The sequence below is a fragment of the Rhinatrema bivittatum genome, chromosome 1 (assembly GCF_901001135.1).
Source record: "Rhinatrema bivittatum chromosome 1, aRhiBiv1.1, whole genome shotgun sequence".
Classification (NCBI taxonomy): Eukaryota; Metazoa; Chordata; class Amphibia; order Gymnophiona; family Rhinatrematidae; genus Rhinatrema; species Rhinatrema bivittatum.
This window is the reverse complement of record NC_042615.1, coordinates 695,755,924-695,780,270: the sequence shown is the minus strand read 5'-3', so window position 1 is coordinate 695,780,270 and position 24,347 is coordinate 695,755,924. Positions and strand designations below refer to the sequence as shown.

At 42.8% G+C, this 24,347-nt stretch overlaps 1 protein-coding gene across 1 annotated transcript in view; it reads left to right on the top strand.

Moving 5' to 3' along the window:
• Window positions 1-24,347, top strand: part of AP3B1 (adaptor related protein complex 3 subunit beta 1) — a 1,093,919-nt gene that overhangs the window by 493,577 nt on the left and 575,995 nt on the right. The window contains 1 exon segment of the mRNA XM_029575420.1: window positions 12,449-12,625. Coding sequence (XP_029431280.1) covers window positions 12,449-12,625 — 177 coding nt within the window.

Below are 24,347 nucleotides of genomic sequence, written 5' to 3'. Positions count from 1 at the left end.
AAAGGGCCCACGGCCGGATATGCCCTGGGCCCCCACCTAGTGACTGTTTCCTGTGCTAGCCCTATAAAAGGGCTGTTCCTGCATTCCATCTTCGCCTTGCATCAGAGTTACTTCAGCCCTGGCGGCTCCTGCCTGCCAGTGCTCCGACAGCTCCTTGTCTTCTCCGTGGAGCTGCTCGTCTCGTCTGCTTCTCGTCATGTCTTCATTGTCTGAGGTCCCTGTCCAGATTTCCTGGTGTCTCGTTGTCTGACGTCTCGCTTCCTGATGTTTCTGGTTCCTTAGTGTCCTTGTTCCAGTGCTCTGGAGCCTTCTGTTCTGCCGGCCGTGGATCTCCGGGTGACGCTTCTCCGTCTTGGGAGATGCCGGCAGTGGACTCTGTCCTGTGCTCCTGAGCCGTCCTGTCCTACCAGCCTTTGTGGTGCGCCGGATGACACCGGCTCCGTGGTCTAAGTCCCGCCTCGGCTGGATTCCTTCCTGCGCTCATTCCGCTCTCCTCGTGGTCCGTGACCAGCCTCCTTGGGCTGTGTAGGGTGCATAGTGGGACAGGGTGGTCCGCGACCAGCCCATTGGGTCCGCCCGTGAAGGTGGGCTGAGTAGGGCGCCCTAAGAGACAGTGCCAGTGTCTACCTTCCCAGCTTCTTGTCTTGTCTGGACTTCTTCAAGTTCCTCGTCTAGTTTCTGATGCCGTTGCATCAGCCTTGGTGTCATGTCTGCTCATCAGCCTTGGTGTCATGTCTGCTCATCAGCCTTGGTGTCCTGTCTTCACATCAACCCTTGTCTGTGATGCTGTCGCATCACCCTTGGTGTCATGTCTTCATGTCAAGGCCTCCATCTGCCTTCATCCTCAGGCCGGCCTGCTGCTCCATGCCAATCCAAGCGGCAGGTCCGAAAGGGTTTGGAACGGTCGGAGGACTGTTCCCCTACCAACATCATCCTGTTGGCTCTGGGAGCTTGCAGGCCCGGCAGAGGGTAAGACCATGTTCTGCCATGCTGGGATACGTCGCCAACCCTTGGTTCGGTCCTGGATCCATTTGGGGTCGGGCCGAGGCCCAAGGGCACACTAAAACCCGTGTTACACAACAGAATGCAAGGCCTTCCTAGGCCGTTCGTCACAACACTAACTCTCTGGTCACTCAGTCAAAGACATTGATTAGATTTGTCTCACATAGATGCACCTGTGGTAAAACTTGCTGCCTCAAACCCTATAATTGATTGGATTCCAGAAATGTCACTATTCTTTATTTTGTCAGCTATTCTATACATTTAGTCACCTCCAAAGTAAGGCTAACAGACTTGTAATTCTCAGCCTCCTGCTTACTTCCACTTTTGTGAAGAGGAACCACATATACCTGTCTCCAGTCCTTTGGAACCACTCCTGACTTTAAAGAAATGTTGAAATGATCAGAGAGCACAACTTCCAGAATTTCTGTAAACATATTTAATATTCTTGGATGTATCTCATCCAGACCAATTGCTTTATCTATTTTGTTTTGATGGACTCTATAACAGAGTACTATCAAGCAAGGGTGAGAGAACACTGTAGAAATATCATCTTTGTGAGACTTTCCTTACTCCAAATGAAGTAAAATCTTTACCGAGGTGTACTGTGCTGTTCGTATGTCTCACTCTGCATGTAAAACTGGCCCCTAAACCACTACCAACACCTTATCTTGAGCTATTAGCTGGCCCTTTTATAGTGATATAAATAGTTGTATACTGTGACGATCTCTCCTCTCTGCTGTCTCTCTTCTCTCTTCCTCTCCCTGCTCCCCACTCCAAGTTCCAAGCTAAGAAATGGCCAAAATGCAATTTGCAATCTTTATCACAAATTGTGTTACGGCCATTTCAGGCATATTGCACAGCTTTACACCAGGAAAAAAAAGGTGTAGTAATTTCTGGCATTAAAAATGTGCGATATTGCCCCTCATTTTAATTAATCCTGCTCAAACTCCTCCCCAATCCCGCCCCTTCAAAATATTTTGCATTTGCATCATGCAGTTACATGATTATCGCGTGTGTTAACTCCATAACGCATTTTGATGAATTACTCTTTTATTTTTTTTATTGCATGAGAAAGAGATCTCAAGTACCAGTATTGGAGATGAGGAAAGGAGGAAGAGAGGATAAGAGGATAAGGCAAAGGAAGAGGCTAATAGGACTGGAGATGGGGAGAAGAGTGAGGAGAGGAAGTTAAGAGGGGAGGAGTGGGATTCTGGGATGGGGAAGAGGGAAATTAGAGGAGGAAAGATCTGGAAGTAAGATTTGAAGGGGAGGATTCCAGGATGTGGGAGAAGGAGAAATAGGAAGGAGTGGAGGTTCCAGGGTCTGGAAGATAGAATCTGGGATCAAGGGAGGAATGGAAGATACAAGTTGCAGTGGAGGAAGAGGGGAGGTGTCCCTGTCATGCTCTGGTCCTGCTCCCCTTTGCATCTCTTTTATTTTTAAACTTCCCATCCATTCTGTCATGTATACAAACATGTACACTTGTTACTAGTCCTTTCTCTGTTTCTCTCTCTGACACACAAACGCAGCCCCCCTTTTCCTGTTCTTCTCTGTCACATAGATACATGCCCCTCAGCCAATCCCCTCTCTCATCTTCCAGCCTCTCACCTCAACCCCCCCCCCCCCAAAAAAAAAATCCCCTATCCATCCCATCCTAATCTCCCTAAAATTATTCCCCTTTGCTCTACTTGCACCAAGGTCACCTCTCCCCTTCTGTTTCCTGCAGCTGGATCAAGAAGCAGAAGAGCTATTGTATGCCAACTGAAAGTCAGCATATCTAGAAGGTAGGAATTCTTAAGCCAGCCTGCTGCTCCCATATTTTTGGTGCCCTAGGCACAGGCCTATTGTGCCTATTGATAAATGCTGGCCTGTGTAGACCCTGTAGTTCTCTCACTTTAATATTATTTTTTGATATAATGCCACCACTCCTTCCTTCCCAGCTTAACTGCTAGCAATCAAATACAGCCTTAGTTTAAGAGACGGAGCTTAGATCCTAGCCCAGGCATCCTTAAATGAGCTATGTTTGTATGTCAGTTGAACAAAACAAGATGGACACTGCAGAATTGCGTGGGACAAAGGACTGCTATTGTTCAATAAATATGATGTCTAGCTGACATAACTAAGACAAACCTGTTAAAGCTACTATAGTCTTGATGGACACTGTATCCTTCTGAGTAGCACATTCTGATCAACAATCTGTGTCTACCAGCACATCTACTGTCACATGAACCTGCTAATAAGGAAAAATTGGCTTCTAAAACCCACCAATGTTATACCAAAGAATTATGGTGTATCCAGTTAATGTTCTCTGTTTGGAAAAGGGGAGGGGGGGGGAATCATAGCATTCACTGGAGGACTTGAAGAGGCCAGAAAAATACTAAGGAACTAAGAAAGAAAGGAGGACTACATTAATTTGTTGCTGGACATCTCATATACCCCTATCTGTGCCTGCTGCCAAGGTCTTCTGCCATACTGACACTCCTGATGGTCCTTGACAGTCTACATGTATTGCAAACCATTTGCCAGCCTGTGGGGTAACTGATGGAGAGCAATCAACCAGCCGTTCTGAAAATTCAATCAATGCTTGCTTGATGTGCTTTGCTTTTGAACTTTGCCAAAAAAACAGTCCTATTCTTTTTTCCTTCTGTCTGCGTATAAGTATCCCAGACGTAAAAGTGTGGGCTCATTTGGTTAAATTCTGAATCCAAACCATCTTTTCTCCCCAAACTGACAAAACGGAAAGCGATGTCAAAGTGGAGAGCAGTTGCGTCAAAAGCATCAAGGCTTTCCCTAGTATTTGTTTGAATATTAATTTTGGGGATTTTACATTACATTTAACAAATGAGATGCATAACTTAAGGGTTATTATGGACTCAAAACTTTCATTAAAGTCTCAAGTTAAAGTAGCTAGATTATTATTAATTTTTTTTTTTTTTTTTTTTAATAAACTTCATTTAATTTGACCTTTGAAACTAATTCTACTAGTAGAAGAATTTAGATTGTGGTGCAAGCTATTGTTCTCAGTCATTTAGACTATTGTAATTCAGTTTCCCTGGATTGCCTAAATATCTTTGTGAGCGACATTGCGGACGGGATAGAAGGTAAGGTTTGTCTTTTTGCGGATGACACTAAGATCTGCAACAGAGTGGACACGCCGGAAGGAGTGGAGAGAATGAGACGGGATTTAAGGAAACTGGAAGAGTAGTCGAAGATATGGCAGCTGAGATTCAATGCCAAGAAGTGCAAAGTCATGCATATGGGGAGTGGAAATCCAAATGAACTGTATTCGATGGGGGGGGGGGGGGGGGGAAAGGGTGATGTGCACGGAGCAGGAGAGAGATCTTGGGGTGATAGTGTCTAATGATATGAAGTCTGCGAAACAATGCGACAAGGCGAAAGCAAAAGCCAGAAGAATGCTGGGCTGCATAGAGAGAGGAATATAGAATAAGAAAAGGGAAGTGATTATCCCCTTGTACAGGTCCTTGGTGAGGCCTCACCTGGAGTACTGTGTTCAGTTCTGGAGACCGTATCTACAAAGAAACAAAGATAAGATGGAAGCGGTACAGAGAAGGGCGACCAGGAAGGTGGAGGGTCTTCATCGGATGACATATGAGGAGAGATTGAAGAATCTAAATATGTACTCCCTGGAGGAAAGGAGGAGCAGGGGTGATATGATTCAGACTTTCAGATACTTGAAAAACTTTAATGATCCAAAGACTACGACAAACCTTTTCCATCAGAAAAAAATCAGCAGAACCAGAGGTCATGAGCTGAGGCTCCAGGGAGGAAGACTAAGAACCAATGTCAGGAAGTATTTCTTCACGGAAAGGGTGGTGGATGCCTGGAATGCCCTTCCGGAGGAAGTGGTGAAGACCAGAACTGTGAAGCACTTCAAAGAGGCATGGGACAAACACTGTGGATCCATCAAGTCTAGAGGATGTGAATAAAGAGGAGGCAGCAAAACACTGCACGGAGCGGCAGTAGCCACAGAGGCATTCACGGAGCGGGATGCCAGTGGTTGGTGTTCCACCTTCACGGAGCGGAAGGATGGAGGGCTGCCATCTCCAAAAAAAAAAAACAGGGGTGGGTAAGAGTATGGGGCAGGGTTGTGGCCTGCTTGTTACAGCGGTTGCTGCCCCTAATTGAGCTGGATGTTCTCTTGGATGCAGATCCGGCACTGCTCTCTACATTGGTGGTGGGGTGGAGGGGAATTAGGGCTGGAGGGTACTGGTGGGGTGGAGGGGAATTAGGACTGGAGGGTACTGGAAGCCAATAGTAACAGGTGGGAGAGAGTAAAAGATAAAAAAAAAAAAAAAAAAAGGATAAAGTGCGTAGCTTGCTGGGCAGACTGGATGGGTCGTTCGGTCTTCTTCTGCCGTCATTTCTATGTTTCTATATTTGCAAAATGTTTTGCAGTGAGTTCAAAATGCTACTGTGAGGATGATTTTTAGCCTGCATTGGGGTGTAAGTATTAATCCATATGTGAGGAGTCTGGACCTGGTCATCAGCTGCCCAGCAAATACAGTTTACACTGCTTGTAATGCATAAAGCTATTTATATTGATTTTCATTTGGAGGATAAAATCAACTGGTTTGTCTACTCACTCTTTTTGTTTATCATTTCAGATGTTATGATAATTCCATCTGTTCAGGATTTGTGTATTCATTACTAGATCTAAAGTTTTTTCAATAGCAGCTCCATTGTGAAATAATTTGAGATTTGTAGTGAGAGAGATTATTTCAAATTCCACAAAAAATTAAAGGTGATTCTGTTTGTACCAGCTTTTAGTGAGTATAGAAGGTAATATTGAGCAATTGTGCTAGATTGGTATAAGAAGTGTCATTTAATGAATTATTTTATCTTAATGTGTGTGTATCTGTTTTATTATATTTAATTTTTTGTTTCTTGTGTATGTTTTGTAATCTGCACTGAACATGTTGAGTAATCACATAATATGTTTGATTGTAAAATATTAAATATGTCTTAAATAGCATCTAAGCTAAGGACTGCTTCTGCAGTCAAGTCCAAAAGCAATGCATGGTCAAATAGCATTGTTAAGAAGGCTGCTTACTCTGTAAAAATATTGCTAGTAATTTTGTTAATGTGATTTGACAGTTGCATGGTTTTGACTGTAAATAGTACTACCTTTAACAAAACTTGTGGGGTAACCTGCACAGAATAGCAGTTCTTACCATGAAAAACTTGCTAGCCAGACTGCATGAACCATTTGGCCTTTTTCTTCCATCATTACTATGTTACTATTTTGCTACTTTGGTTTGTTTTGACTATCTCAAAAAATATGCTTCACTTTATTTCAAGCTGAGCTGTTCACTAGGGCATGAACTATAATTTGGTCCCTCTGATTTTATATTAGAATTAGTGGAATATTGTTTCGTGGCATATAAAAGTATTCATTTCTAAGTTTATCAGAAGTATAGAGATTAATTTTATACCATTATGTTTCAAAGCTTTGCAGACTGTTTCAGTTCACAGCAGATATTCATGATGGTCCATTACTAATATTGCAAGCTGTTTAACTTGTCATTTACTATATCAAAACAATTAGAGGATAATATTCAGTTGCTGGCAGGATTGCAAAGTTAGTTGGATAAACTTATCTCGTGGGGTTCAATGGTGGCAGCGCCGCCACTAACTTATAACATCATGCGATTGCGCAGGAAGATGTCATGCCCACAGGGTTCCCAGGTCTTGTGGGCAAGAAGAGGATCCCATAGATGACGCCAAGGTAAACTGTCTACAGGGGTCCTAAGCGCCACAGGCGAAAAGAGGATCTGATGGCTGATGTGGCAAAATGAACTGCCCGCAGGGATCTCAGGACCTCCAGGCCAAAAAGAAAAATGCTGGAGAAGGGGAGGAGGCAGGTGGTAGGGTTCCTAGGCTTGCTGACACCTTTTAGGCTATAATACAAAGTTATTTTGGTTTCCACTAATTTTTTGCTGATTATATTTGTGTGGTATACCACTGACTCTCCTTTTTTGATTAAGATTTCAATTACCCCAATATTGACTGGGTAAATGTAACATCAGGACTTGCTAGAGACATAAAGTTCCTGGATGTAATAAATGATTGCTTCAAGGAGCAATTGGTTCAGGAACCAACAAGAGAGGGAGCTATTTTTGATTTAATTCTTGGTGGAACGCAGGGTTTGGTGAGAGAGGTGGGGCCACTTGGCAAAAGTGATCATAACATGATCAAATTTAAAATAATAACTGGAAGGGGACAATAAGTAAATCTGCAGCTCTAACACTAAACTTTCAAAAGGGAAACTTTGATAAAATGAGAAAAATAATTAGAAAAAACTGAAAGGTGCAGCTGCAAAGGTTAAAAGTGTTCAACAGGCTTGGACATTGTTTAAAAATTCAGTCCTAGAGGCACAGTCCATATGTATTCCACACATTAAGAAAGGTAGAAGGAAGGCAAAACTATTACTGTCATGGTTAAAAGGTGAGGTGAAAGAGGCTATTTTAGCCAAAAAAAAAATCCTTCAAAAATTGGAAGAAGGATCCATCTGAAGAAAATAGGATAAAACATAAGCCTTGTCAAGTTAAGTGTAAAATATTGAGAAGACAGGTGAAGAGAGAATTTGAAATGAATTTCGCCATAGAGGCAAAAACTCATAATATAAACTTTTAAAAATATATCCAAAGCAAGAAACCTGTGAGGGATTCGGTTTGACCATTAGATGACAGAGGGGTTAAAGGGGCTCTTAGGGAAGATAAGGCCATTGCAGAAAGACTAAACAAATTCTTTGCTTCCGTGTTTACTAATGAGGATGTTGGGGAGATACCAGTTCCGGAGATGGTTTTCAGGGGTGCTGAGTCAGACGAACTGAACGAAATCACTGTGAACCTGGAAGATGTAGTAGGCCAGATTGACAAATTAAAAAGTAGCAAATCACGTGGACCTGATGGTATGCATCCTAGGGTACTGAAGGAACTCAAAAATGAACATTCTGATCTATTAGTTAAAATTTGTAACCTATCATTAAAATCATCCATTGTACCTGAAGACTGGAGGGTGGCCAATGTAACCCCAATATTTAAAAAAGGCTCCAGGGGCGATCTGGGCAACTATAGACCAGTGAGCCTAACTTCAGTGCCGGGAAAAATAGTGGAAACTATTCTCAAGATCAAAATCGTAGGGCATATAGAAAGACATGATTTAATGGAACACAGTCAACACAGATTTACCCAAGGGAAGTCTTGCCTAATAAATCTGCTTCATTTTTTTGAAGGGGTTAATAAACATGCGGATAAAAGTGAACCGATAGATGTAGTGTACTTGGGTTTTCAGAAGGCGTTTGACAAAGTCCCTCATGAGAGGCTTCTACGAAAACTAAAAAGTCATGGGATAGGAGGGGATGTCCTTTCGTGGATTACAAACTGGTTAAAAGACAGGAAACAGAGTAGGATTAAATGGTCAATTTTCTCAGTGGAAAAGGGTAAACGGTGGAGTGCCTCAGGGATCTGTGCTTGGACTGGTGCTTTTCAATATATATATATATAAATGATCTGGAAAGGAATACGACTAGTGAGGTTATCAAATTTGTGGATGATACAAAATTATTCAGAGTAGTTAAATCACAAGCAGACTGTGATACATTACAGGAGGACCTTGCAAGACTGGAAGATTGGGCATCCAAATGGCAGATGAAATTTAATGTGGACTAGTGCAAGATGTTGCATATAGGGAAAAATAACCCTTGCTGTAGTTACATGATGTTAGGTTCCATATTAGGAGCTACCACCCAGGAAAAAGATCTAGGCATCATAGTGGATAATACTTTAAAATTGTTGTCTCAGTGTGCTGCAACAGTGCAAACAGCTGCAACAGCAAACAGAATGTTAGGAATTATTAGGAAGGAAATGGTTAATTAAACGGAAAATGTCATAATGCCTCTATATCGCTCCATGGTGAGACCACATCTTGAATACCGTGTACAATTCTGGTTGCCGCATCTCAAAAAAGATATAGTTGTGATGGAGAAGGTACAGAGAAGGGCAACCAAAATGATAAAGGGAATGAAGAGGTTAGGGCTGTTCAGCTTGGAGAAGAGCCGGCTGAGGGGGGGATATGATAGAGGTCTTTAAGATCATGAGAAGTCTTGAAAGAGTAGATGTGAATCGGTTATTTACACTTTCGAATAATAGAAGGACTAGGGGGCATTCCATGAAGTTAGCAAGTAGCACATTTAAGACTAATTGGAGAAAATTCTTTTTCACTTAACGCACAATAAAGCTCTGGAATTTGTTGCCAGAGGATGTGGTTAGTGCAGTTAGTGTAGCTGGGTTCAAAAAAGGTTTGGATAAGTTCTTGGAGGAGAAGTCCATTAACGGCTATTAATCAATTTTACTTGGGGAATAGTCACTGCTATTAATTGCATCAGGAGCATGGGATCGTCTTAGTGTTTGGGTAATTGCCAGGCTCTTGTGGTCTGGTTTGGCCTCTGTTGGAAACAGGATGCTGGGCTTGATGGACCTTTGGTCTGACTCAGCATGGCAATTTCTTATGTTCTTATGTTCTTAAGTAACATTATCTGGAGAGACATCCGAGATGATGCCACTAGAAAGAACTGGGAGATTGTCTACATTTAAAACTTTTAGCATAGACTTCTCAACCCCATGGCTTCTGCTCGAGTCATCAAGCTTACTTTCAGGGGCGTTATTCCTACCAGTTCTGAAGCCATTTCAGCAGATGGACTCTTACTTGCCTGTGGTGATAAAACAGGTCCTTCTCCAGGACTAAGGGATGCTAAGGACGAGCTTCCCAATGCTTCCTCTATTGAATCAATCCTCTGCCTAACGACATGTTGATCCATTGGGCTGGTGCGCTGTTGTGGCACTGGTGAGGAAGTCAATGTCTTTGCTTTTCTCTTCTTCCCCATCCATGAAGAAGGGAAACAAAGACCCTGGCCAAACACCCAAACTAACTTGGACTAAAGTGGACCAAGCCGCGCGCCGAAAGGGCGCGCGGCTTAGGTGTTTGCACCGGCGGCGTCTAAGCGCCGCGCCTCGGCAGAATTTAAAGCCGACTTGGCCACGCCCCCTCTGACATTGGCAGGCGCGTCTTTCTCATCGTGGATGTTGAACAATTTCAAGTCCTCTCTTTCAGTGAAACGTCAAAATTCTCTCCGCAGTTGGTAAGATGAATTCAAGGGCTTTCTTTCAGCAGGACAATTTGTGGCTAAGGGCCGACAGCCCTCTCCTTCTCCTTCTTCTCTCTTCCCACATTCCTATGTTTTCTGTTTAAATTTTAGATGGATAATAAATTTTCAGTCTAGAATTTATCTAGATACATAACCAAAATATTCAAAAGATGGCATTTAGCAGGATAACTTGTGAGTTATCCAGCTAAATACCTATGAATATTGACCTTTTGGTGTCTTCCAATGTTGTTTCTGTATTAGACATTCATATATACCTCCTTTAGTAAAGGAATGGGCAAACATTTTAAAATGGGGCCATGCTGCTGAAACTCATTTGTGATGAGGGCTAGATCCCCCTTGGAGCTATTTGAGTGTGTGTGTGTGTGTGTGGGGGGTTTCCCCCTGCATTCTTTCTCACTCGCATATTACCTGTCATATAAATACCCATCTCCTCTCTCTTACACACATTCTCATATACCACTCTCCCATATACACAATTTAAAATAACATAAAATCCAGACAAAGCACATCAGCATGTCACTGCTAAACTGCATCAAAAGCCATTGTAGTTTTACTCAGGAAATTCCAAATTAAATAAAAATATTTTTAGCATCTTATGTGATTTAGTGCAAGTGGTCGTCTGCAATGCCTTGGGCATAGAGTTCCAAGCATACTTTCCTGCTACAGAAAATATTCATTTGCAGGACTCAGCGAGCCAGATCATTCAAGTCTCTTTTGTTATTCATACACACTCCTCCCTCTCTTACACTTCCATTCTCTTTCACCTCTTCTTTCTGCCTCATATTCTCAGCCACGCTGACCCATATTTCCTGCAGACGCGAGAGGTAATATTTGGATGAATAGCTGCAATATAGGGAATACGTGCATGCCTACCTGCTTCATGATGATGATCTCAGAGTTTGACTCAAGTGAATGGTTGGCAACTGAGAATGTGGTAATTCATTGGCTTTCGTGGTTGGGGCTTCTGATTTTCGTACCCATTTTCTTTTTGCCACGAAGTCCAATGGCCACTCAGCCTGCATGGAGTAGATAAGAGCTAGTGTAGAAGCAGAGGAAACAGCTGCTGAGCTATGCGGCCACCACTGCCATCACCTATCTGAATCGCATTCTAGATCACAATAGCTGCCAGTGGCTGTATCCTAGTGATGGAGACCAGTGTAGCTGAAATGCTGAGAGCCTTCCTGTAGAAACTGGCTCTGAACATGGGGCTGAAGAAGTGGCAGGAGAAGGAAGGATCAGCATCTTTCATATGATTTCCATGAGCCCCAGTAGGAGTGTGAGGGTGCACCAGCAGAGGCAGAGTCGATAGCCAACACAACAGGGGGGGGGGGGGGGAACTGGTTTTGCCACAGCACAGATACAGGCATGACACCACCTCCACTATCTCTTCCCAGAACCTCAGGTAGTGTGAGACCAGGGGCTGCCTGGCACAATCTCTCCTTGCATTATGTTACTGCATGTCGTCATGCAGAGTTATAAGGCATCAACATGGGTCCAGGCCTAATATTCTAGTTTCCTTTTCTCGGCAGCCCTTTTGCATGGTGTTTCACAATGTTCCCCCTTCTCTCAGTAGTGGGCTGGATGTGCATTTCTGAGTGAGGTAGGTGGGCAAGGAAGAAGGTGCTGATGGCTGATTTTGGCCTGCGAGCCATAGTTTGCCCACTCCTTCTCTAAGAAATCATCATTTGTGATGTACCTTAGTATTTGAGGTTCTGAATACAGTGGTGGAGTCACATTCATATTTTATTGCTATTTTGACTACTTTTTTGTCAACCTGGATCCTAAAAATTATCAAAAGACCTAAAAGTAAAGAAAAGGGATTTTTTTAAGCTTCCAATAAATAAGAGCAGGTTCATTTTTATATTTTCTACTTTGAGGTGAAATTGTACTTTGGATTATTGCTATTTATTATGTTGTACCTAAGCTCTAATGCCAAAATTGAGTATGTAGTAGTGTTTAGTATTGTTTGTTTCCTGCCATGAGCACATGAATAAAATTATATTTGTGCTAAATCATGCTAATTTGGTTTGTTATATAATATAAATTAAATATGCTGAATAGATAACATCTCTAATGTATCTTAATATGTGATAAACTTTGTATGTTGAAAAACACATGTCTGTCTTAATATTATTTGACTATCAGCTTGTTAAAGTAACCAGCATTGGAAGGAATACCAGTTAAAACTTATTTAGCAAATATCACAAATATATTTAAAGTCCATTATGAATGCTAATTGAATAAACTCTTAATTTCTAGGTTCCTATGGCTAGAGCCAGCATTTTGTGGCTGATTGGAGAATATTGCGAACGAGTTCCTAAGATTGCCCCTGATGTCTTAAGAAAGATGGCTAAGACCTTCACTAGTGAAGATGACCTTGTAAAACTGCAGATCTTAAATCTGGCTGCAAAACTGTACTTAACCAATTCCAAGCAAGTAAGAACTTATAAACACTTATTGGATCATTTATGAAAATGTGATGTGGTCTTATTGCGTGCGTTAGGGCCTTATCATGTGCGATAATGCCCTACTGCATGCGATAATGGCCTCAATAAGGCAGTATTATTTAAATAAGGGGAAGGGGAGGAGTGTGGGCAGGGTTTGGGTGTGGTTATAGCCTGGCACCACTGTAGGCGATAATGTTTTCCACATTATCACCACAGCACCATGGGAAATAACTACACCTTTTCCTGTGGCGCTATGGGTGCGAAGATGTGCGGCCCCACCCACAACTGTGGCGGGGGAAAACGCACCACCATGATGTAGCCGGCTGCATAATTTTGCCCCCTGCCCCTTTTTTTAGTGTGGCTTTTCATTCTGTTATAAATACAGCAGAATGATGAATCTAAGCTATTCATGAATACATGACAACATAGGCAATTCTTGAAAGCACATAAAATATTCTGTGCCACTTAGCCAGATAAGTATAAACTTAATCTGCTAAGCGGCAGCTGAATATCTGGCTGCGTTTAGTACTAATTCAGATAAGTACTTATACGACTAAGTGGTGGGTGGGAAATGGGCGTTTCGAGGAAGAGCTACTTATCTGGTTAACATAGTCTGATAAGTAGTGATATTTAAACTTATCTGGCTGTGTTAACTGGATAAGTTAGACCAGCTCAATAGCAGGTCTGAAGTTAGCCAGCTAAGACTTACCTGGCTAACTAACAACTTAAAACAAAAGTCCACTAAATGCTAAACACTTCAAATATCAATAATATACAATAAAGTTTAGCTCAAATACAAAATGATTGTATATGGTCAAACTGGGGAAACCTCATAAAAGTGCCTCAATTAGGCTAAGGGTTGCCTGATTGGCTACTTGTTTCAATCTCTAACTCCAATGATGTGGTTGTTAGAATGCTTGTATAATCATCGGAAACCCCAGAGAGACAGGATGCCAAAAATTGCTTTTTTTTGGCTATCTTGATAGTTCAGTCTAAATCCACTGTTGTGGGAGTTAATGATGGTATACTGGAACAATGCACAATGTTATACCAATCACAACTCACTGTTATGACGCCAAGGTGCTGTATATGAAACTTCATGCGGCAAGTGTCATAGTCCCGACACTGCAATGTTTCGAATTAGATATCTTCCTCAGGGAATCACTCTTAAGCATGGATTATACTTAAGTGTCTCGGCTGTTTTAACACACTCGATATATCATGGGTAAATATACTCCTTCATTCGAGGACTGTGCGTGCACTTGTAATGAAAAATGGCTTTCTGCGGTCAGAGTGCTTCTTCTCTTTTGCGCGATTGCGATCTATATCATTAGCGATCTATATCACAGCGCAAGGAGCAGATCGCTAATGATATAGATCTCAATCGCGCAAAAGAGAAGAAGCACTCTGACCGCAGAAAGCCATTTTTCATTACAAGTGCACGCACAGTCCTCGAATGAAGGAGTATATTTACCCATGATATATCGAGTGTGTTAAAACAGCCGAGACACTTAAGTATAATCCATGCTTAAGAGTGATTCCCTGAGGAAGATATCTAATTCGAAACATTGCGGTGTCGGGACTTTTATGAGGCACTTTTATGAGGTTTCCCCAGTTTGACCATATACAATCATTTTGTATTTGAGTTAAACTTTATTGTATATTATTAACTAACAACGTATTCAGTATATTCAGCAATGTAGCTGTGCTGCTGATTATTCCTTGTAAGTTAGCTAGATAAATAAGTTAGGCGGATAAGACTTAAACATTTAGGGCCTGATTTTAAAAAGCATTTACACACTTAAAATTGGGTTTTACACATGTAAATGCACTTTATACGTGTGAGTGGACTTTTGAAAATTGCTGCAAAATATGCCATCGAATTGTCCAAAGGTTATGTATGTTTAAGTGCACTTTACGCATGTAAATGGATTTTTAAAGTTGCTGTGATAATGCTACATTTACATGTGTAACTCCTTTTAAAATTACTTTCTTAGCTTTGAATATCGACCCCATAGTAATTACAAATTGCATTTGTCATCTAATTTGTACATACTATCAGGTTTTTTTTTTAATTTTGATTTCAGTGGCAAATATAAAATGATTATGGGCTGAAATTAATGTGGAGCATGTATTGAATTAATTTGTTTAAATAGTTCCAGTTCTTGAAATCTGGACAAGAAGAAGTCATAATTGAGTCAATAGATTTAGCAGTAATTCTATCACTGTCCTTGATTACGAGTATGTACCTTAATACTGGTACTCTTTCTGTAATATCCTTAATTTTAATTAGTTTGGGGTATAAAAGATCCAAAGTCATTACCAAATTCAAGTTTCTTACATCATGACAAATTGTACTACACTAAGCTGTGAAAATTGAGGTTTGCTGTTTGTTTTATTGAATTTTAAAGGTATGATATTGTATCTCAGCTTGTATTCACTTGTACAATAGTGAAGCAACAGTAGGTGGCACAATATTCATTGTTTTAGCATTATAAGGTGTTCATGACTTAGCCATCTGCAGTGGGCTGGCCCATTACATCCATGTGTACAGCATTCTCTGGCCTTTGCTATGTAAAAATAAGATACACAGTTAACAAAAGTACATGTACATTGTTGCTTTATGCTGTTTGACATACATAGTAGGCTCCTAGTTCATCAAATTAATGATTTTTAATGTGCTTGTAATATTTTAAGCTTGTAAGGTACATCTCTGTTCTGGTTTTACCTGTATGGGCATGTGTTAACCATTCACTCTATCCTTATATTGACATCTTACCATGTATTGTGCTGCAAACATTAGTGCTATACAGAAATAGTATAGCTACAGTACTGATGTATTTGAGTTGACTTCTCAGAGTCTGATGTACTAACAAGTTAGTTTTATTTTATGTCTGTTGGAATAATGAATACATATGTTGGCATTTTTCACTGTCACAGTAAACTTTGCTTTGCTTCCCTTGTTAAAATGCAGCCCTCTGCAGGGCTGTAGCTGCTGCTAGATATCAGGGGAAGGCGTGGAAGTGAGGTTGAGAGATATCAGGAGCTGTTGCTGCATTGTGGTGAGCTTAGGTGGACATTATATCTGCCATAGCAGCTTTGCACTCTGGCAGACAGTTTTCTGCTGCATATGGGGCCTACAAAGGAATTACTTGTATGGCCAGTGGACAAACCTAAAAACCCAGGAATCTGGCACCTGGCATTTTTCCTCCCCCCACCTAAAACATCTACTGCTAGGCATCTGTTAATGCAACTGTTGTTGGGAAGACAATTTATTCTTCTGCAGTCTGTGTTAAGATATCCTTCTCTTCCCTATGGAGGGAAGAGAGAATTGATTCATTTTTAGTTTATTTTCACTATCCCATAAATTTCACCACCTTTAGCAACTGCTTACTTTAATTCGCATAGTCAAGTGCCTGCTCTGACTTGAAAAAAATACATTTTTGAAAAAAGTATTGCTTTAACTATTTGTCAAAATAATGAATAAGATATAACTGTGGACAGCCAGTATATATATTTCTCACAGGACAAGCAGGATGGTAGCCCTCACTCATGGGTGACATCATCAGGATGGAGCCCAATCACGGAATACTTTTGTCAAAGTTTCTAGAACTTTGACTGGCACCTACTGGGCATGCCCAGCATGGCACTAACCCTGCAACCAGCAGGGGTCCCCCTTCAGTCTCTTTTTTTCCACACAGCAGTAGCCATGCGGGTTAAGGAGCTCTCTAGAGATTCCTGACAGGAATTTTCCTCTCAGAACTTCTTTCAAAATTTTCAAAAAAAAATTTACCCCATAGGAGTCCCCCTATCAATTCCATACTCCGCGGTCGAAAGGTAAGGCTTTACCCTCATTTGCGGTCAATTCCCATCGAGTTTTCCCTTCGGGGTCTACTGGCCATCGACCGCACCACGGCTAAATTATTGTCGAAGCCATAGCGTCGGGTTTTCGTCGGTGCCCCGACTGTCCTCTAACAATGTCCATCACAGACCCGTATAGAGTTTGTGTACTGTGTTTGGGGTCCGACCATGACATCCTAACTTGCACCAAATGATGCCGAAGGGCCGTAAGACTCGCTCAGAGAAGATGGAGTTTCTTTTTCAGTCAAAACCCCCGACTCCATCGACCGCTTCGACATCGTCTGAGCCGGTGCCATCGACCTCTCGCCAGCAGCGGGACACCGGTGCTGCTCAACCGGGTGTCGACTTCTTTCTCATCGCCTCAGGAAAAGGACCGAGGAGAACATCGTGAAAAGCGTTGCCAACGACATCGGATGGCTCAGTCTGCTGGCAAGCCCTCTGCGTCGACAGAGCCACTGACCAAGAAATCCCATCCAGAGAAGGCCTCATCCTCCTCTGTAACCGGGTCACTGAGGCATTCCCCACCTTCATCAGTGCAGGGAGCCACGACTCCTCTTTTACCGGTGGACCCTCTGGCTACGCCACTATTGCCTCCCACTCCAGAGCTAGGGTTACATGCCCCAGGCTTCCACGAGGAATTGGATCGGATTGGATTGGTAAAACACTTCAGGGCTTCTGACCTCCATCGGTGCAGTCACTGATGCCAGCCCCAGTCACCGACCCGATACCCACGGTGTTTGCACCGCTTCTAGGCAGGCTGGATGTGCTGATCGGTGATCGGTGATCGGTGTGCTTCTACCGGTGGAACCGAGAGTACCGGTATGTCTACCGCCTTCCTGTCATCAGAAGATGAAGAAACACAGATGCCCATACCGCCGTCTGGGATCTTGCCACGGACTCATCAGTCAATGTCACCGATTCCATCGGTACCTATACTGCCATCGGTGCTGCCGTCAACATAAGTGTTGTCTAAAAACGGGAAGAACTGAGGAGCCATTGGTTACACACTTCATGGAGCATAAACATGCATTTACTGACATTAAGTGGACCATTTTGGAGATAACACCACCGCACTGGAGGCGAGGTGACAGGTTATTACGACTTCGACAAAGCGAACAACGCTGGATTTTTACACTCAATACAGTACATCCAACTGGACTCAATAAAGAAATAGAATGGGTGCACTTTATGTAAATGTCACTTTTCCAGCCGACTTGGCCTGATCTCACACAGCTGCCGAATGTAAAATCATATAATACCAGCTTGATTTCACACAGCTGCCGAATGTAAAATCATTTAAAATCAGCGAGAATCTCGCGGCAACTCTGCTCAGACGCCAGAGAGAGAAACACGGCGGCAAGGTTGGGTGAGTGCATTACAGTTCTACTCAGTTCTACCCAGGTACATGCCAATTTTAAATTATGAGCGTGCTGCACAGTTTATTAAATAATAGTTGTTTGTCCTTCACAGAAGGCTAAAAGTAAGCCAACAAATGAGTAACGGGGCAATTTATCTCCAAAAATAAAAGCGGAGGATACTTGTTTCAGTCCCTGATGAAGCGGAGCGAAACGCGCGTCGGACTGGGCTTTAAATAAAATTTCCAAGTTACTTCAACGAGCGTATTTACCCCGATATTGAATTTTACAAAAACAAAAAATCCAAAAAATTGGTGGAAAAATAAAGGACTGGGGCCAATGATTAAAAATGACCTGAGGTGGCAAAACCTTCAAGCAAAACATGCTGGTATGCCTGCAGGTGTTATGATGGCTCTTTAGATAATAATAATAGCACCTTTAAGAAAAAATCTTAAGAATACCATTACACAACGTCTTGATAGTGAGACTTGCACTCGTTGTGCTTTATTATAACTGTTTATAGTGTGTAGACTTCAATTACCCCAATATAGACTGGGTAAATGTATCATCGGGTCACGCTAGAGAGATAACGTTCCTGGATGGAATAAATGATATCTTTATAGAGCAATTGGTTCAGGAACCGACGAGAGAGGGAGCAATTTTAGATCTAATTCTCAGTGGAGCACAGGACTTGGTGAGAGAGGTAACGGTGGTGGGGCCGCTTGGCAATAGTGATCATAATATGATCAAATTTGATTTAATGACTGGAAAAGGAACAGTGTGCAAATCCAAGGCGCTCGTGCTAAATTTTCAAAAGGGAAACTTGATAAAATGAGAAAAATTGTTAGAAAAAAACTGAAAGGAGCAGCTACAAAAGTAAAAAATGTCCAAGAGGCGTGGTCATTGTTAAAAAAATACTATTCTAGAAGCACAGTCCAGATGTATTCCACACATTAAGAAAGGTGGAAAGAAGGCAAAACGATTACCGGCATGGTTAAAAGGGGAGGTGAAAGAAGCTATTTTAGCCAAAAGATCTTCATTCAAAAATTGGAAGAAGGATCCAACAGAAGAAAATAGGATAAAGCATAAACATTGGCAAGTTAAATGTAAGACATTGATAAGACAGGCTAAGAGAGAATTTGAAAAGAAGTTGGCTGTAGAGGCAAAAACTCACAGTAAAAACTTTTTAAAAAATATCCGTAGCAGAAAGCCTGTGAGGGAGTCAGTTGGACCGTTAGATGATCGAGGGGTTAAAGGGGCACTTAGAGAAGATAAGGCCATCTCGGAAAGATTAAATGATTCTTTGCTTTGGTGTTTACTGAAGAGGATGTTGGGGAGGTACCCGTAATGGAGAAGGTTTTCATGGGTAATGATTCAGATGGACTGAATCAAATCACGGTGAACCTAGAAGTTGTGGTAGGCCTGATTGACAAACTGAAGAGTAGTAAATCACCTGGACCGGATGGTATACACCCCAGAGTTCTGAAGGAACTAAAAAATGAAATTTCAGACCTATTAGTAAAAATTTGTAACATCATTAAAATCATCCATTGTACCTGAAGACTGGAGGATAGCAAATGGAACCCTAATATTTAAAAAGGGCTCCAGGGGCGATCCGGGAAACTACAGACCGGTTAGCCTGTCTTCAGTGCCAGGAAAAATAGTGGAAAGTGTTCTAAACATCAAAATCACAGAACATATAGAAAGACATGGTTTAATGGAACAAAGTCAGCATGGCTTTACCCAGGGCAAGTCTTGCCTCACAAATCTGCTTCACTTTTTTGAAGGAGTTAATAAACATATGGATAAAGGTGAACCGGTAGATATAGTATACTTGGATTTTCAGAAGGCGTTTGACAAAGTTCCTCATGAGAGGCTTCTAGGGAAAGTAAAAAGTCATGGGATAGGTGGCGATGTCCTTTCGTGGATTGCAAACTGGCTAAAAGACAGGAAACAGAGAGTAGGATTAAATGGGCAATTTTCTCAGTGGAAGGGAGTGGACAGTGGAGTGCCTCAGGGATCTGTATTGGGACCCTTGCTGTTCAATATATTTATAAATGATCTGGAAAGAAATACGACGAGTGAGATAATCAAATTTGCAGATGACACAAAATTGTTCAGAGTAGTTAAATCACAAGCAGATTGTGATAAATTGCAGGAAGACCTTATGAGACTGGAAAATTGGGCATCCAAATGTCAGATGAAATTTAATGTGGATAAGTGCAAGGTGATGCATATAGGGAAAAATAACCCATGCTATAATTACACAATGTTGGGTTCCATATTAGGTGCTACAACCCAAGAAAGAGATCTAGGTGTCATAGTGGATAACACATTGAAATCGTCGGTGCAGTGTGCTGCGGCAGTCAAAAAAGCAAACAGAATGTTGGGAATTATTAGAAAAGGAATGATGAATAAAACGGAAAATGTCATAATGCCTCTGTATCGCTCCATGGTGAGACCGCACCTTGAATACTGTGTACAATTCTGGTCGCCGCATCTCAAAAAAGATATAATTGCGATGGAGAAGGTACAGAGAAGGGCTACCAAAATAAGGGGAATGGAACAACTCCCCTATGAGGAAAGACTAAAGAGGTTAGGACTTTTCAGCTTGGAGAAGAGATGACTGAGGGGGGATATGATAGAGGTGTTTAAAATCATGAGAAGTCTAGAACGGGTAGATGTGAATCGGTTATCTACTCTTTCGGATAGTAGAAAGACTAGGGGGCACTCCATGAAGTTAGCATGGGGCACATTTAAAACTAATCGGAGAAAGTTCTTTTTTACTCAACGCACAATTAAACTCTGGAATTTGTTGCCAGAGAATGTGGTTAGTGCAGTTAGTATAGCTGTGTTTAAAAAAGGATTGGATAAGTTCTTGGAGGAGAAGTCCATTACCTGCTATTAAGTTCACTTAGAGAATAGCCACTGCCATTAGCAATGGTTACATGGAATAGACTTAGTTTTTGGGTACTTGCCAGGTTCTTATGGCCTGGATTGGCCACTGTTGGAAACAGGATGCTGGGCTTGATGGACCCTTGGTCTAACCCAGTATGGCATTTTCTTATGTTCTTATGTTCTTAAATGCTAATTGACCTGCTGAAAAGGAATTGGGAGCACCCAGGCTCAGTGCCACCTGTCAACCAAAAGACAGATGCCACCTACCTTGTCCAAACAGTGGCACCTCTAGTCAGAAGAACCTTCTAAGTCAGTGGTTCTCAACCTTTTTTCGTCCGGGACATTTCTGACAGATGGTTCTCACATGTATGACACTGAACACGTGCCTTCATGGGGCTAAATGTAAACATGCATTCTCTTCGACCCCCCCAACAGTGGGTGCAGAGCAGAACTAGGGCATTACCCGTACAAGTCACCATACAAAAAAGATATTCTGGTTCTGATGACATCTCAGTAAAAGCAAAACAAACTCCCTTTACTGGCAGGCACAATACTCCTCCTTATGAAAAGACTACAAATTATAAATATGAAGACAAACTGGAATGGAAAACCAAAAAGCCACTCTGCATGCAATGCAAACCTGGAGAAATGGAAAGAGAAATATAACACCTACTATAGTCCCAGGATCTGCAATAATGCAGACAAACTAATCTGCACAAAGTTACACCTGGATTATGGAACACACTCAAATGGTAACAACCCTATCTAAAAAAAAAAAAGCAACAATACAAATATTAAACCAGGCCTTAAACACTAATACACCTATTAGGAAACAAAACAAGCCAAGCTGCTATAGATCCCCACCCAGAAATAATTGTAATACTATACTAATAAATTTTACAAAATAGTTGATGAACAGAATAACATCCAACAATTAAAAACTCATAAAAATTATTAAAACTTCTCCTAATATCAATAAACTATTTCAAAACAGCAGACATATCACATAATACCCAATAATTAAAATAGCAGTCAATCAAGAAAAATATACTGAAAAAGCCACCTTTACTTACCCTCTCCAGCAATTCTCCTACTCCTTTCCCTTGCAGGCCAATAGAACACACCAGAAACAGCAGTGGCTGCTGAAGTTCTGACCTCACAGGCCTCTTGCTTAGGCCCACAACCAGTCACTCACACACAGTCTGTCGCACACAGACCAGTAACATCCCTAACCAGTCTCTCTTCCTCGCACACACACCAGTCACCTCCCTGACCAGTCTCTTGCACACATTCACACACACACACACACACACGCTAATCACCTCCCTGACCAGTCTCTCGCACACATTCACACACACACAGGCTAGTCACCTCCCTGACCAGTCTCTCGCACACATTCACACACACACAGGCTAGTCACCTCCCTGACCAGTCTCTCGCACACATTCTCACACACACACACACAGGCTAGTCACCTCCTTGACCAGTCTCTCGCACACATTCTCACACACACAGGCTAGTCACCTCCTTGACCAGTCTCTCGCCCACATTCTCACACACACAGGCTAGACACCTCCCTGACCAGTCTCTCGCACACATTCACACACACACAGGCTAGTCACCTCCCTGACCAGTCTCTCGCACACATTCACACACACACAGGCTAGTCACCTCCCTGACCAGTCTCTCGCACACATTCACACACACACACACACACACACACACACACACAGGCTAGTCACCTCCCTGACTAGTCTCTCGCACACATTCACACACACATACACACACACACACACAGGCTAGTCACCTCCCTGACCAGTCTCTCGCACACATTCACACACATTCGCGCACACACACACACACAGGCTAGTCACCTCACTGACCAGTCTCTCGCACACATTCACACACACACACACAGGCTAGTCACCTCCCTGACCAGTCTCTCTCGCCACACACACGACCAGTCACTTCCCTGACAGTCTCTCTCGCACACACACACACACACGACCAGTCACTTCCCTGACCAGTCTCTCTCGCACACACGCGCACACACGACAGTCACCTCCCTGACCAGTCTCTCTCGTGCACACACACACACACACACGACCAGTCACCTCCCTGACCAGTCTCTCTTGCGCACACACACACACACGACCAGTCACCTCCCTGACCAGTCTCTTTCGCGCACACACACACACACGACCAGTCACCTCCCTGACCAGTCTCTCTTGCGCACACACACATACGACCAGTCACATCCCTGACCAGTCTCTCTCGCGCACACACACACACATGACCAGTCACCTCCCTGACCAGTCTCTCTCGCGCACACACACACACACGACCAGTCACCTCCCTGACCAGTATCTCTCGCGCACACACACACACACACACGACCAGTCACCTCCCTGACCAGTCTCTCTCGCGCGCACACACACACACACACACGACCAGTCACCTCCCTGACCAGTCTCTCTCGCGCACACACACACACACGACCAGTCACCTCCCTGACCAGTCTCTCTCGCGCACACACACATGACCAGTCACCTCCCTGACCAGTCTCTCTCGCGCACACACACACGACCAGTCACCTCCCTGACCAGTCTCTCTCACGCACACACGACCAGTCACCTCCCTGACCAGTCTCTGTCTCAATCACACACATGCTTTCTCACTTACATGCAAGTTCTCAATCATACACAAATGCTTTTGCTCCCATTCTACCACTCACACACACACACACACACAGCTGCCACTCACATACACACACAAGCAAGTTTCCTCTCACGTGGTGCCTCTTCTCATTGTTTGGCCCAATAAGTCTGGCCTCCGCTCATCAGCTGCCTCCAGTGGCCGCACGCAGCTTCGCTCCAGTTTTCAGGCCTCACAGGTTTTCTCCACTCTTCAGCCCCCGGCGTCCTGGCCTCCTGCAATGGCACACAGGGTCTCTCCGCTCTTCAGCCGCTTCCAGCCTGGCCTCCAGTGGCAGCATGCAGCGTTACTCTGCTATTAACTGCATCGGCCCACCGGGGATGATTGATCCCCTGAGAAGCCATTCTGCTGCTGAGAAGAAGGGAAGCACAACTGGGGCAAGGGGACCCTGGGCGCCGTGACACACTGGTGTGTCGTGACACACCGGTTGAGAATCGCTGTTCTAAATTTTAAAAAAAACAAAACCTGACCAGTTTCAACCACTAAGGAAAGCTACTACTAAAATTATTTAAGAGCATCAATCCAAAATTCTTCTAGATTGGAGTGGGATATATCCCAATATAGAACCTGCACCTCACATTCTACAATTCCCTATATTCACAGAAACTCCCCCAACAAAGAGTGCAGGGCAGAAAAAGAACATTTCCCTTTACCACTCACCTTAAAAACATAATAATGAAATTATGTTGTCTCTTCAGTAACACAAACTCCCTCGAATACCAGGAACATTGTACTATACAAAATCCTGCAAAAAATGTGCTTGGAGCCCATAGAAAACCTGCTATTCCATAACACAACACTGCCAGTCTCAATCAGTAAGAACCTTACCTATGAAAAGGCAACACAGCAAATATTACACTAAGCCCTAAAACAAATATTCCT